Source organism: Abrus precatorius, unplaced genomic scaffold, assembly GCF_003935025.1.
Source record: "Abrus precatorius isolate BTA unplaced genomic scaffold, Abrus_2018 Scaffold7, whole genome shotgun sequence".
Taxonomy (NCBI): Eukaryota; Viridiplantae; Streptophyta; class Magnoliopsida; order Fabales; family Fabaceae; genus Abrus; species Abrus precatorius.
In genome coordinates, this window is record NW_020874417.1 from 35,720,388 (window position 1) to 35,736,105 (window position 15,718).

A 15,718-nucleotide genomic window follows, 5' to 3' on the forward strand; every position below is an offset into this window, starting at 1 on the left:
AATATTAAATGTATTTTATGTTTCTAAAATAATAAATGCATATATTTTTATTTAATATTTCATAAAATAATACAAAAATTATGAAAATGTTAAATAAAAAATATATAAACAAACTCATATTCTAATCTTTCTAACAAGTGCCTAAATTACTTTATTAAAATTTGAAAACATTAAAAAAAAACGTAACACCTATAATAACAACTGCAGATAAAAACAGCATCGTATTCAAATATTATAATATTTTGTTATGGATTTCTACACCAAAAGGTCCAAAAGGAAAAAAGTACAGGCTTGGGCTTACCTTGAACGGGCACAACATGCAGCCTCAAACCACCTATTCTGAGATGTTGACGAAAAAAATAAAACTCGCATTCCAACAAACATTTTGCAGCCCATATCCCTTATTTTGTTTTTATTTTTTTTAACAATAATAACTAAAAAATACACAAGAGTAATTAATAAACAATACATTTAAAGCTCTTAAAGTTAAAAATTATTATAATTGATATCTCTGGTCTTTTTTCTTTATCTTTTTTTATCATACACGAGTTTTCCCATTTATTTTACAGCACAATACTATATATTCTCACTATTAACATAGATGATATCTCTTAATTTATTATAATATTAACTGAAATTGCGAACTGAGGTTAATCAATATAAATTAAAAATTGAGAAATATACTAAGTTTAACATTATGAAATCTCAAAAGGTACGGCGTAATGCTCTCAGAAAAAGTTAGGGCGCCATTTCGATAGTTGAGAAAATACATATTTTAATTTCTCAAATTATAAGTATTGATTATTTCAGTCATTTATTTTATAAAAATTATACTTTAATACTTAACTTTATATAAAATACATTTGTTTTGAACAAATTTTATGTATAATAAATGTTTTTTTTAATATTTAAGATTGAAGTGAAATTTTTATAAAATTAAAAACTAAATTAATCAATGCTTGTATTTTTATTTTTATTTTTTTAAAGATGAGTATTTACTATAGACAAGTTGATGTCAAAGTAAAACCCAAGCTCTCCTCTTGCACCATACATGTTTTTGTTCCTTCCCTGTAATAAGTTTATTGTGTTGGTAGAAAATTCTGCTTTACAAATTTAAAAATGAAAAAAACGTAGTTGACTGTTTTGACTTAAACTCTACATCAGCCTATTTTTGCATGGTGTGCCTAACGTGAAAAAAGACCAAGAAGAAGCTAATTTTGCATGGTCAGTTGAGGCTTTAGATCCCATAGACCCACTTAATTCGTTTCACGTGTGATTTGTATAAAAAATTAAACCAGCCTGTATTTTTTCAAGAAATAAATCTTAAACTAAAATTTAAGAGAAAAATAAGTTTTAAGTTAAAAAAAATTAAAACTTGTTAAATTAAATTTAATTGTTTTCAATTAATTTTGTCATGTTTATACAGTTTTTTTAATCTTTATTTGCTAGCACAACAAAGATATTTTATGGTTGAGTAGAGTCAAGTACATAAACAATACTACGTCACTGGATTTAGTAAAAATTAAAACTTTATGAATATCATTACCATAAAAACTTTTAAAAGATATTATAATTAGTAAAATTTGTAAAAGAAGTCATTTTATAAAAACTCGAGACATGAACAAACTTTTCAAATTACAATTCATAAATATTTTCATTATAATGGATACAGAAGTGTCGAAGTTCAAATTTTTAAAATATATCTATGTTAAGATTAATCTAAACCATGGTATTTTTTTGTTTATCTAAAGTCATGACATCTTTAAATCGACAGTATATTAAATTTAAAAATTCATATAAAATGAAATTTTTTTAAAGTAAAACTAATAAAAAAAATGTATAATATAAGATAAATCGTGCGATCAAATGAAAGGATAATAATTTTAAATTTATTCTTATTTAATATAATGCTTAAAGTTATTTTTGTTTAAGAATGGTGATTAAAATTTAGAACATATAAAAAAAGTACCTGTTAACAAACATATTATCATCATTATTTGTTTTAAAAGTTTATATTATTTATTCAAATAAATTTAAAACATCCGTTAGACAATGTATGGATAAATTTGATAAATTTAATAAATAATATAAAAAATTCATATATATTTAAATTAAATTATAGATGTTTAACAACTAACAATTCTGCAAATACTACACCAATTTAAATTCTCTTTAGTTTTGACTGAAATTAGACTTTTAATTTAATTTTTACTTAAACAAAAATGTAAAAAATAACAAAATTTTTTATGTAAAATTAATTTTTTTCAATTATCTTTTTTTCTTCTTCTTGTGCTTAACATTCGTTTTTCAACTTCCATATTCAACTCTATTTAGTCTATATATTTAACTTTATTTCTTTTTTCATACTCAAATTTTCTTTTCTTCTCACAACTTTCTGTTCCTTTTCTCTCATGCTCAATTCCTTTGTTTATTTTTCCACTCTTACCATATCCTATATTTATCTCTCTCTATTTCTTTACTATCTAATTTTCTATTTTCATCTCTTTCTACCACCATTCTTATATCATTTATTTTTTTTTATCTCTATCTATTATTAGTTTTCTCTTTCTTTTATATTTAGCTTTCATATACTCAAATATATAAAATTTGCTTTAAGTTAAAATAATTTGTTTAAATAAATTTATAAAGATTTATTTAAGTTAATTTTACATAAAATTTTTTATTTTTCATATATTTTTATTTAAATGAATCTATTTTTATTTAAGTAAAAATTAATCTGAATGTCAAGTTTCCACTGTAAATAGAAAGAATCCGAATCCAAAACCCCACCATTTATGTGAACATGAAAAAGATATAATTTATAGAAAAATAAAAATTGTGATATTGAAAAAACAAACACATGATCCAAAAATTTATGAAAAGCTTAAAGTGAGGCGCAGCACCGCAAGATAGATAAACAGCGTCCCTCAGTCCGTGTCAGAAACAAAAATCTAGCAAACTCTCCAAACAAATCCCATCCATCATTCTTATACGTTAACCCCACATCTCCAATCCACCATCCACGTCATCAATAAAACCCCATCGAAGCCGCGAGTGCATTCACTCCGCAAAAAGAGCGTGGAATCACAACTCAACTACTACCAACATAAACTAGCATATTTTCGGGTATATCTTCTTTTTTAAAATAATAAAAAAGAGATTCAATTCACCCTTGCGCCTTCGCCTCACTCTTGTTCGTTTCTTCTCTCTGTTGCGTTAGGGTCTTCGGATCGGTGGAACTTTACTGTGCCGGCGCGAATTCCGACGCTGTTTGTGGCGCCGAATTGCGATTGAGGCGACGACGATGAAGATTTTCGTGAAGACTCTCAAAGGCTCCCACTTCGAAATCGAAGTGGAGCCCCAAGACACGGTTTGCCCCTTCAAACTTCTTCTTTCAATTGGACTCCTTTCCGAATTTCCGTTTTCTCTCTGTTTCGTTAATCGCGTTCCTCTCTTTAATTGTCTGAGAAGTATTGCCCAGTCCGCAGGGCAATTGGCCTGAATTCGAGTGTTAATTAGGGTTTAATGTTTAACTCGTTTCATTTGAAAGTGACGACATTGATGTGAGTTATGGAGTGGAATATACTGTGGAACAAATGTACTGTGGTATTCTCGTCGGAACATTCTCTGGCCACGTATATGTTTTTTTAATAACTTTTATTTGCCGATTCATTGTTTGTGGGAACTAGTGGCAATTTGTTTGGCCTGATGCTCCTCTGGATTATAATTTTTAGTGGGAATATGTTTTCTAAAGTTTGGAATTATTTGCACATGATAGTGAATAAGTTCCACATTGACAGTGTCTAGAGCATTAGTTCATAGGAATATCAAACCAGTTTATGCTATATTAGGAAATTTAGGCCCAATTCACTCACAAAAGCTAGCTCCTATGAGGATTACTCTAGCCTTTATAAGCTCTTATTTAACCGTATACGGGACTTCCCCAAGCTGGATACTTACTAGTTCTAAATTCTGAATGTTATTTTCATATCCATGGAAATTTCAGTAAATGAGCATATCTGACTTTATATACTGCTACAATTGACACTAGCATCGATTACCATGTTATCACTGCACTGTCAGAATTGGTACTTGTCCCTACATCTCTGGGACTGCACTTTATATATGAGTAATGCGTGCTTTTTCTGTCTTTAAAGGTTGCATGTTTCTTTCAGCTGATTTCTACTAAATACTTTATGCACCAAATGTGGAATTTGATTTCTGCAAATGTGTCAATGCTTCTTCTTTTAATCATGTGGGTTTAGTGTTTCACTTCTACCATCTGATTTCCTGAACTATAATAATTAGTCTGTTGCATCAGTTGTAATGGCAAATTTTCTTTTCAGGTTTCTGCAGTGAAGAACAATATAGAAACTGTTCAGGGTGTAGATGTCTATCCTGCTGCACAGCAAATGCTTATTCATCAAGGGAAAGTTCTTAAAGATGCTAGTACGTTGGAAGAAAATAAAGTAGCTGAGAATAGTTTCATTGTAGTTATGCTATCAAAGGTAAATTTTTCTTTGTTTTTTGAAAATTACATTAGTTTTTGAAGTTAACAAAATATATTCCATTATTTTGTTGCATATGTAGTTGTTTAACCTTTATGAACTACTCTATTGCAATTATATTCATTTATTTTGTGCTCAATTAAAATTATGTGCTTAAAATGTGCTAGAGTAAGGGCACATCTGGTGAAGGATCTACTACTTCAACTGCACAATCAACCAAGGTGAGAACAGTTTGGTTTGTTATGAATATTGTTAATATTACGATCAGTTTGGCTTTTTTGGGACGTTGTATGACTCGAGCATAATCCTTCTTACTAGTTCTGTATATGTTATCTGACAATTGTGTATTCATTGCAGGCCCCACAGACAATTGCTGCTCCTACTTCAACCCCGCCAGTGTCAACAACGCCTCAGGCTCCTGCTGCAACTGGGGCACCGTGAGTGACTGATATTCTGTGCATTGTCTTGAATTATTTTTAAATTTTAGTTTCAACTATTTGACATGTATTGTATACTATCTCAACTTTGAAGCTTCATTGCATTTTGACAGGCCTGAATCTGTTACTGCAACTGCAACTGCACCTTCACCTTCACCAGCTCCTGCTCCCATATCTTCTGGGACTGCTGGGTAAATATTCTGTTTTTTACGTTGATTGAAATGTGGGGTTCAAAGTTCCTGTAATTTTTGTTTTCTTGAAGATGGAAAACTCTTCAAACTCTCTTGATTCTTCCTTTTAATTTTTGTTGTTAAAAGAAACTCTTTTTAGCAGGGAAGGGTCTGATGTCTATGGGCAAGCTGCATCCAATCTGGTTGCCGGAAGCAACTTGGAGGAAACAATTCAGCAAATTCTTGATATGGGTGGAGGGAGCTGGGATAGGGATACTGTTGTCCGTGCTCTTCGAGCTGCTTACAACAACCCTGAGAGAGCTGTTGAATATTTGTATACAGTATGTGGATTTTTAGATGTTATATTCCTTGCTTAATGACACTTATCTGCAATGTATTTCAGTTTTTTTTTTTTAATCAGTTTGGCATCATAGTTATTTTAGATCAGTGGTTTGAGTCTTCCATGAAAGCTTCTTGCTTTTTTATTGAAAAAACAATTATATAATTCATGAATGATTAAATGATAGGGCATCCCTGAGCAAGCTGAAGCTCCACTTGTTGCTCGAGTGCCTGCAAGTTCTCAACCTGCAAATCCTCCTGCTGCTGCTCCACAAACAGCGCAACCAGCTCCAGTTACCTCAAGTGGACCTAATGCTAATCCATTAGACCTTTTTCCCCAGGTAGCTATTACATTATTTGCCTATTGAAGAGAAAAGGATAATATTTTTATGATATACTTAACTTTGTGTAACAGGGCCTCCCCAATGTTGGTTCTGGTGCTGCTGGTGCTGGCTCATTAGATTTTCTACGCAACAGTCAACAAGTAATCTTTATCTTTCGTTGCATTTATGCTTAATTTCTTACTTCATAGGTGTGTTTTAACTATACTGTGAATTTTCTTCATTTGAATTTCAGTTCCAAGCCTTGCGAGCTATGGTACAGGCTAATCCACAAATTTTGCAGGTTTTCTTCCTTGCCTTAGTACTGTATCTTATATTTTCTTCTTCAGGGTTCCCTGATTTTTGTTCTTACCGCAGCCTATGCTACAAGAGCTTGGCAAACAAAATCCTCATCTTATGAGATTAATTCGAGATCATCAAGCTGACTTCCTTCGCCTTATAAATGAACCGGTGGAAGGTGGTGAAGGGTGAGTGATCATCTTTTGCTGCTTTTTGCAAGTGTTTGGTGTATGTGTGGACTCTGGAGTTGGGAGGGATCTTTTTATCCTTTTTACCTATCATCTTATGTTCATTAGCTTGTTTTTTGCTGTCTATATGCTTTAGGAACATATTAGGTCAGATGGCTTCTGGCATGCCACAAGCTGTAACTGTCACCCCCGAAGAGCGCCAAGCAATTGAGCGTGTAAGTTTGATCTGTTGGCTATATGAAGCGTTAAATGATTGATTTTTTCTTATCCAAGCCTATAGGGCAATTAAAACACCAGTTTCTGTTAAAACTACTTACATCTACCCGGTACCTTGGCCTTATTTTTCATGGTTTCTTGTTCGAATGCGATACATATGTTTTCGTCACGAATGATAGTTGTACAATCATCACACAATTGTTAACCAGTCTGCTTTAAGCATAATAAGTTCAAAATTGGCTTCTCTCCTGTTACATCATGGGTATTTTTTTTATAAAAATAATGTGTCAGCTATCTTCTTAAAAAATGTGTCTGACTTCCTGTGTGTGCGTGTATTACGTAAGAAATGTTGACTAGTATTTTGGACACAGACCCTTGGGGTTAGCATGTTAACTAGTTGCTCAGTAATTTGAAATTTCTTTGAATTGAGATGTTTGTTTTTTCTCCCAGCTTGAAGCAATGGGTTTCGATCGTGCAATTGTATTGGAGGTGTACTTCGCTTGTAACAAAAATGAGGAATTGGCTGCTAACTACCTTTTAGATCACATGCATGAGTTCGAGGAACAATAGAGATATCCTTTCCAATTTGCTAAATTATTTCTTGTTATCTTTTCTCTCGACGGGTCTTTGTTATACTCGATGTTTAATGAGGTAATGTTTGATAACGACAAATCTCAAGTGGACAAGGGATGTTTTAGTCTCCTGCATATTATTGCCCTTGTATTTATCATTTCCCCCTCGTCGAGGGTTTCTCAGGATTCATATACATAGTTGTTTGCCTTGTATTATTATTGGTTTATTGTGCATCTTTTTTAACGTGTAATTGTGCACGCTCTTTTATTCGCAAATCGATAGATGGCAAATTCACTTGTATGTTGTGTTTCGAATCATTAAAAGCATACGATGTTTAAAATCGAAATAAACTTAAAGTTAAATATCTTGTTCGGGATTTATTGTTAAAATGTGAGTTTGAAATTGTGTGAGATTATTTATGTTTTGAATTTGTCTAAAATCAAATTGTTCTTATTTTATCAAAATGCTTTTTTTAACTACTTATTTTAGAAGTATGACTTGGTTACTTATTTTTGAATCACGAAACATTGTCTTCAATTAAATTAAACATATATAAATATGTAATAGTACAATTGACATTTATTTATATTTTTTACAAGTATATTATATATTAAAATAAATTTATTTAGTAAAGTATTAAATTTTTTTTTTGCTAATAGTATAACATAATTATTGGAAGATGTAAAATTCACCTTCACAAAATAAAAATAAGAAAAATATTTATAATTTCTTTGTTAATATTTAATTCCAATTATTATTGTAAATAAACTGAGTTGCTTAATTTTAAATACTCTTTTTCATTTTTAACTATTATTATTTAAAAGTCATTATAAAGTCCCAAAAAATTCGAATTCATATCAGCATCTTTTTAAATTTGTTTAGAATTTTCTCATATAGTAACAATTTGATCCAAATATTATTCTTTCAGTACACTTTTATTTCATGCATTTAGTTACATTAAACTGAATTTGATAACTAAAAACAATTAAATTTGAAACTATACTAATTATATAACATAATTATATAATATTTTATATATTAAATAAAGTTTACGTTGTTTTATATCTAATATATGAAACTAGACAACTAGAAAAAATTTAATTTATGAATATTACATATTTTATTAAAAATATAGCAAATGAAAACTTGTATATAACGATAATTAGGATTTAGGAACAAACGATACATGTTTTTTTTGTGAACCGAAACAAACAATACATTAACATGGTTAATGGACAAGATTGGGCCCAAATAGAAACAAAATGGGCTTTCTGGGATCTGTTAAGCATGATAACGACATCACGTAATGGCGCGAACGTTGAACCGCAAAATCGTGGAGGTTATGAATACGAGCGATCGACGTTCGCACCGTTCGGTTCTCTCTCTGTCTTTTGAGCGAATCGATTCGACTTTGGAATCTTTGGCACAGCGCATCTGTAGGGAACCTTCCCAAACAATACAAAACCTATTCATCACCGCGTTCACACGCGCTTTGCCTATTCCAATCCTTTTTTTGACATTTCAACTTTTTTGAAATTCGGAGATTAAAGGAATCAAAACCAAATGTTTTGGCCATTTTGAAGGATGGTGAGTAGCGATACGGTGATGGACGAGCGCGGGGTTGAGTTTGCGACGGCGATGCCTCTTTCGGCCATAGCAGAGACGTTTGAGGAATTGGCCAAAAGAGTGAAAGGAAGAAAGAACGATGAAGAGCTTCGCTTGGATACCTTCTGCGAAGCAGCCACACTCGTTTCTGTTCTTTTCCGTTGTCTTGGCCTCGCTTTCAAATTCGCCGAATTGGAATACGTCGCCAAGGTTTCTTTTCTCCTTCTCCTTTTACAACAGATTTTAGCGTCCTTTCACGATTGTTGTTATGTTTCAATCGTTAATACTTAGATTGTAGAAAAATTACAGATAAATACAACCGCGGTTTAAAACATTTGTTTGATTATTATGATCATAGTCTTTATGATTTATTGATTCATTTCAGAGAATAAAATGAGAAGTTATATGATCATCGATTAAAAAATTAATTATTAAAATTATGTAATTATTTAAATATTAACTGTTGATTTTAAATTTATACTCATAATTTCTTATTTTATTCTCTCAAATAAATTCTTCAAAGGAGCTAAATCGCAAATTCCAGTGGCTGTGTAAAAACTGCTTATAAAATGATAACAAGCGATAAACATGTAACTTTTGTTTTGCTTGTGCACGTAAATCATGTTATCTTTGATTTAATTTTTTTAATTCTTTCCAATTTGAATTTATGACATCATGTTGAAGTTGATTCTGTATAAGCAATTGAGTAGTAAGCTACAGCTAATTGTTGGTCTGAGAAACTCCGTTAGACCAAAGCAACTTTTTTTTTTTTTTTACTTTGGGAGAACTACATTGCAACATTTGGGAAAGTGTCCAAAATAATGAGAACATTTCAATTAACATATGACTTTGGTGTGGTAGCCCTATACATACTAATTCCGGTTTGCTGTTGGGTGATCTCTGTGTACTTTCATACTAAAGTTAATGCCACCCAATTTATAAGGCTTTATAAATCGTATTCCAAAAGCTTCTATCCCTCGGCATACGCTGCTTTAATAGTTGAATTAGTGAGAAGTATAATGCGACAAAAGCACGGTTTTATTATGACATTTCGTTATGTTGGTTGTTTTATTCTTTCTTGTATCAGTACTTGTTGATAAATTTATCACACTAGATCTTCCTCATAGTTGTTTTCCTCTACCCAATTCTGGTCTAGTATTCATGGCGTCATGTTTGCTTTACTTCCAAAAGTTCTCTCTTTATACTTCTTATTTTCTGGGCTCTCATTTTGGATTTTTGAATCTTGTTCTAATGATATGAATATATGATGATTAATATGGTCAGCTACATGGACTACTGGAAGCATCAAAGACATGTAATACTCTGAAGGACATAGTTGACTTTGATGTTGCCAGTGACACGGTGAAAACATCAGGAAGCTTTTCACGTAATCTTCGTAGGGTTCGGCAGGGTCTTGATCTCGTTAGAGCTATATTCGAACAACTTTTATCAACTGAGTAAGAAACCTTTTTTTTTTTAATAACATCTCAAATATGATGCTGAGTTTTCCATGTGATATAAAAATAGCAAGAGAGTACCATTTTCTTGTTCTCTGTGTTTTAGCTGCATTGAAGCACTGCTTCAAATTCTATCGTCTACGTTCTTGTCAGACCTAATTAATTAACTTTAATGCCTGATGGATATTCTTGATATCTGATTTGTTATTTGGCATTTTCAGCGATAGTTCTCTGAAAGATATAGCTGCAACGGCTTATGGGCAGGTTTGTGCACCATTTCACACATGGTCAGTAAGAACAGCTGTTTATGCTGGGATGTATACACTTCCAACGAGAGACCAACTTCTGGTGAAGCTCAATGAAACAGGTGACTTATTGTTTTTTTATGTTGGTGGAGGAATTATTAGTGTGTAGAATGTAGATATGATTTTCTTGTACTAGTTCATCTTACACAGCAGATCTGAACTTATCAAAAATGATTTTGCAGAGCAATCAGCCGAGAAGAAGATGAGAAGGTACATTACTGCCTCACTTCCAATTATAGAATACATCGATAAACTGTACCTTTCTCAAAATATTGCGTTGGACTGGTGAAATCGAAGAAGAAGAAGAAGAAATTAAGGCCCGCTCTGTTTGTTAGAAGGCAGTGCTGCGGCTCCAATGATATCAGCAACCTTTAGTACACATGCTTCAATTTTAGTTGTACTATATAAGTTGTAATTATTTTAGTCTCTCAACGGCTGTGTTGGCCCTTAGGGAAGATGCACAAAAACAATCAAATAGATTTATACTAAATGGTAACAAAAGGCATGTGACATTTTCAGTTACAATGGTTTATAATTTTGTAATTCTGTATATATATATGCATATTTTGTTTTAAAAAAAATAGATAAAGTGATATTAAATCCTGTGAATGACACAAATAATGAAATGCGGATGCAAGGTGTTCACTGCATTATTACCGAATGTTAAGTTAGTTTCTTACCACTAAAATGATATCAATAAACTGGTTTTAGCGACAGGTTGAATTTGATATATCATTTTCTATTTCAGTATGCTCATCTATTGTTTGAAACATTAAGATTCTGAAAATACAAAGAACCAATATGTTTACAAAAAGAGTATTCAGTTCGTGTTCGGAATATGACGCTCTACTGCGATGCTGGACTTGTGTGTACATCGTCATGTAAATTACCCCCTCAAGTCAGCTTGGCAAATTACTGTTCCCACAATCTGCTTCACTCCTTTTCATTTTATGTTTTTTTTTTGTCCTCTCTTCCTCTTCTTATGGGTGTTTAAATCATTCAAACGGACATACTCTAAAGGGGGATTACTAAGAATCAATTCTTATACTGTGTAAAAAAAAATACTCCTGCAGTAAACCATTGTAATCAAATTTATTAGGCTAAACATACCAAATCTAGTATTTTTTTTTCTTTATTCCAATAAAATAAGTTTAAACGGTCTGATTAATTCCCCCTCCCCCCCTCCCACCTAAATCCCTTTATTTTGGGAATGGGCTTCAATGAAGAGGAAAAGAATAGACAAGAACACGCGAATGTCGTCAAAGCCAATTTATGCTAGATTTTTATTGCAAAGTCGCTCATTTTAAAGTGCTTATTGCTTACACGTTGATTCTCAACATAATTGCCGTATACAACATCCCTCACCGCCTTTCAAAGCGTTTCTCCCTGTCAAAAAACCTGGTCAATGGTCCTCGGGATGGATTCTGAAAAATAAAACAAACTGAAAGTGCAAAACAGAAACCCAAAATGTTCGGCAATGAGCCAAACAGCTTCTCAAGAAACAATGCCGACTAGTGATCCGCTGGTGGAGATAATTTTATGTCAACGTACAGAATGACTACAATGTTAGGCTTTCTGGATTTTCAATGATTTTTGAGAATGTCTGAAGGAAGGCCGCCAGGTCAGCCCCATATATTATTCGATGATCAGCTGTTACATTCACCTGAAAAAGAAAGTTTAGACCCAATTAATTCGAAACCCGAAGATATAAAAAAATATTATGATCCTATATGTAGTCCTAATTATAACCGACGAAAGTTATATATCTGAACGTGTATTTTCCTTGTGCTTCTTAAGCCAAAGAAATACACTAACCAAGAGTCGTATTCATCTCGCGTGTAATATGATGCATGCCAGAAGAAGACTAGACACATCAACTCTTATATTAATTGGGAAAATTTAACAATTAAAAATGTAACCCACATCAACTCTTCCTTGAAGAAGGATTTGATATTTTTACTTATACAAAAATGCTGGAGAAATTGGTGAAAATATCAAGCTAGCAAGCTGGATTTTGTGTTGCACCACAACCTCCACTCGAAGGGCATATCTGTTTACCAATAATGAGGAGAATGAAATTGTATTCAAAATGATAATTTGCTGACATCCGTAAGCTGTAATTTCTAGATTTGCATCCCCAATAGAGTCTACAAACTCATTTGCAGTAAATCAGGCTAAGATTTTTTTTGACGGGGGGAAGAAAAGATTACAGAGGGTGAGCCTTGACATGACAGTAAAGTTGCCACCACGATACTTGGCAGTCGTGGGTAAGAATCCAGGAAACAACCTCTCCACATGAGGGGTAAAGGCAGTGTACATTACCTTTCTTAGACCCTACTAGGTGAGAGCAATGTGCACTGGGGGACGATCCTTTTAACTACAGAGAAAACTTCATTTATTAAATGGGCTATTTAAAAAGGGTAAAAAATAGGTCTTCGATAGGGATGGGAAGGTCCATATTCACAATTCTAGTGGTTATAAACTTATTGGGATATTCTCTGCATGGATGAATATATTGGAGGTTGGAACTCCAACTTTGGTGACAAAGAAAGAGAAACAGTCCCTGTCAGGAATTGGGTTGAGGAAAACATAGCAGAAAGATGGCCAAAAAACTATAAACTCTGCCTATATAAGTAGACACATCTTAGCCACTAGGACTCAATCAAACTATCTAAAAGTTCCCGTCAGACCTAGCATGATCAAGAATCCAAGAACAAGAGTGAAAAGTCTAGATAACACTTTCTTCGCAGGTCAGAAAGAATAAAGTCTTTGAAAGCCCAAAAAAATTCAGATTTACTGGGTAAATGGTAGCAGCAAGCAGAAATTCAGAAATTAATTATAAAGATAAAATAAATAAAAAAACAATACGGTGAAGATTTGAGACAGACCCATTGAACGAAAAATATAACTTGAACCATAACACCATGCAGACATAATCTAAAATTTAAGCTTATATCCATCAGATTAACTCTTCAGAAAAATAAAGGCATGTAGCAGTATAACACTATGCAAATGCAATTGACCATTTATGCCTTCATATGATGATGAGTCTTATGCATTGCCAGAAGGCCCTATTTCCAGAAAAAAAAAATGTGTTCACCTGGGCCTTGTCTGTTGTTCTAAGCATAAGCCCATAAACACACAAAAGTAAATATAACAAGTAACTCACCAGCATTTTATTTTTCACACTGAAGAATCCATCTGCATTGGCCAGAACAGTAGGCTTCGATGCTCCAACGGCCATGATAGCCCCCTGGAAATAAATTGCAGAGTATAGAGCCCAAATAAAGAGTCCAAATTGCCATAAAAAGAACCACATCATCTCTCAAATCAGGACTTCAAAATCCAAGAGCTCATTACTAACCTGGCCAGGTGGAAGTATGGCATCAAACCTGTCAACTCCAAACATACCCAAATTGGAAAGCGTGAAAGTTCCTGTAAGGCGGCACAATCATATTTGGGTTAAAATACTCAAATCTCACAAATAAACAAATAGCTTACAATAATCATAAAGAAACCTGAATTGTACTCATGAGGTTGCAACTGCTTTGCACGAGCTTTCTCCACTAATTCCTTCCATTTTTGGGATAACAGATACAAGTCCAACTGCAAACAAACAAACAACAAAACAAGCAATCAACCAAACCAGAACAATTTGGATACATTATTGAGAACCAAAACCAGAGATTCACAGACCTTATCCGCATCCTGGAGAACTGGGGTGATCAAGCCACCATTGATTGCCACAGCAACAGCAACATTGATGTTACTGTTATAAGCAAAGTTTTTGCCATCTTTGCAGGTAGCATTGACAACAGGGTGCTGAACAAGTGCCATTGCAGCAGCCTTAGCCAAAATAGCCGTCATAGTCACACCCTTCGGTTTCACCTGATAAACATAACACCAAATACCCTCATGACTCATTTCAATCTTACCATTATCACAAATTCACAAAAACCAAAAAGAATCCTCACAATCATATTCAATTATTCATACCCTTTCATACAGAGCATCCAACGCATCAGTAGTCACAGGGTACCCAACACGGAACGTAGGCACAGAGAGACTCTCCACCATGTTCTTCGCCACCGCAGATTGCATTGTAGTAAACGCAACAACACTGGAACCAGGAATCGGAGTCGGAGCAGAAGAACCTCCAGAACCAGAAGCAGGTTTTGGTGGAGCTGGCGTCGCCTGAGGAGGGGCCACATTACTCGACGGCATGATTCCGGCTGCGGCTTCTACGTCCGCCGGAGTAATCCGACCAAACGGACCGGTTCCGACGACCGTTGCAATGTCAACCTTGTGCTGCTTCGCGAGCTTCTTGGCCTGAGGCGTGGCCACGGTCTTGCTCGATGCATCGGAAACCGGTTTTGCCGGTGGAGGAGACGGCGGAGGAAGATTAGGGCTCTTCGGCGGCGGAGAGGGACCGGACTTGGCGGCTTTGGCTTTGGCTTCGGCGACTTCTTCGGGAGTTTCGGCGAGTAAGCCGATGGGAGCTCCGACGGGGGCGGTTTGGCCTTCGGATACGACGATGGCGGCGAGGATGCCGTCGTAGAAGGTTTCGACGTCCATGTCCGCTTTGTCGGATTCGACGACGACGACGCTGTCTCCTTTGGAGAGAGTGTCGCCCTCAGATTTGATCCATGAGACGATTTTGCCCTCCGTCATGGTGGAGCTGAGTGCGGGCATGAAGATTTCTCGGATCTTAGATTGCACCGGTAAGGGAGGGACTCGCCGGCGGGTACATGCGGGGTAACGACGGCGAGGGAGGAGAGTGGTTGTGATGTTTTTGGAAAAAGAATATGAGAATGAAAGTGTGGCGGAATTGGAGAGAAGATGAGAAGCCATACTTGTATTCAAACAACTGAAAATAAAAAAAAATGAGAATGAGAGTGTTGAGATTTGAAAGTTTAAGGAATCGGAAAGTGCAGAGAAAGCAAATGGCGGATACAACGAGGGAGAGAGTATTAGAGTAAGAGAAATGGACCTGCTTCACCCTCACACTCTCATGTTACTTCCTCCCAATACAATTTTCCTTTTATTTAAATTTCTTATTTCACCTGTATTTTAGTTTTTCTTTTAATTCGTATAAATTATTTTAAGTCTAAGACAAATTTTAGGTATAATGTTTTATATTTGTTTATATTGTTCTTTAAAAAATATTCTGCTTTTAACGTTAATTTCGTTGTAAATATTAGTGAAGTGAAATTTTAATTTTGAATAAAGAATAATATGAAGAATGTCTAAATTAATTGACTTGAATTTGTGTTTAATTTTATTCATTTCATTATCTAGAG

At 34.0% G+C, this 15,718-nt stretch overlaps 3 protein-coding genes across 7 annotated transcripts; 2 read left to right on the forward strand and 1 right to left on the reverse strand.

The window, feature by feature from the left end:
• Window positions 1-3,153: 3,153 nt before the first annotated feature.
• LOC113870997 (ubiquitin receptor RAD23c-like) lies at window positions 3,154-7,348 on the forward strand. Of its 4 annotated transcripts, none has more exons than XM_027507636.1 (12): window positions 3,154-3,370; window positions 4,347-4,508; window positions 4,676-4,729; window positions 4,866-4,945; window positions 5,059-5,136; window positions 5,279-5,456; window positions 5,643-5,795; window positions 5,870-5,938; window positions 6,031-6,078; window positions 6,153-6,262; window positions 6,399-6,477; window positions 6,929-7,348. In XM_027507636.1, exons 1-12 carry the CDS (start codon window positions 3,305-3,307, stop codon window positions 7,046-7,048), a joined length of 1,197 nt encoding a protein of 398 aa, XP_027363437.1. In that variant the 5' UTR covers window positions 3,154-3,304; the 3' UTR covers window positions 7,049-7,348. The 4 variants fall into 4 exon arrangements, 3 of the variants coding, with proteins under 3 accessions (XP_027363437.1, XP_027363439.1, XP_027363440.1); XR_003505733.1 differs by having other exon boundaries at window positions 3,162-3,370; window positions 6,371-6,477; window positions 6,929-7,297; XM_027507638.1 differs by having other exon boundaries at window positions 3,162-3,370; window positions 6,031-6,051; window positions 6,929-7,264.
• A 1,106-nt stretch (window positions 7,349-8,454) lies between these two features.
• Window positions 8,455-10,892, forward strand: LOC113872428 (ACD11 homolog protein). 2 transcript variants are annotated; one of them, XM_027509969.1, is made up of 4 exons: window positions 8,455-8,866; window positions 9,941-10,113; window positions 10,335-10,461; window positions 10,601-10,892. In XM_027509969.1, exons 1-4 carry the CDS (start codon window positions 8,636-8,638, stop codon window positions 10,622-10,624), a joined length of 555 nt encoding a protein of 184 aa, XP_027365770.1. In that variant the 5' UTR covers window positions 8,455-8,635; the 3' UTR covers window positions 10,625-10,892. The 2 variants fall into 2 exon arrangements, with proteins under 2 accessions (XP_027365770.1, XP_027365769.1); XM_027509968.1 differs by having other exon boundaries at window positions 10,335-10,480; window positions 10,601-10,889.
• A 786-nt stretch (window positions 10,893-11,678) lies between these two features.
• On the reverse strand, window positions 11,679-15,438 carry LOC113872426 (dihydrolipoyllysine-residue acetyltransferase component 4 of pyruvate dehydrogenase complex, chloroplastic-like). Its single transcript, XM_027509967.1, has 6 exons — window positions 14,415-15,438; window positions 14,115-14,306; window positions 13,937-14,024; window positions 13,783-13,853; window positions 13,588-13,671; window positions 11,679-12,081 (listed from the first exon to the last, which is right to left on the reverse strand). The coding sequence occupies exons 1-6, from the start codon at window positions 15,267-15,269 to the stop codon at window positions 11,977-11,979; spliced, it is 1,395 nt and encodes a 464-aa protein (XP_027365768.1). The 5' UTR covers window positions 15,270-15,438; the 3' UTR covers window positions 11,679-11,976.
• Between the last annotated feature and the right edge of the window lie 280 nt (window positions 15,439-15,718).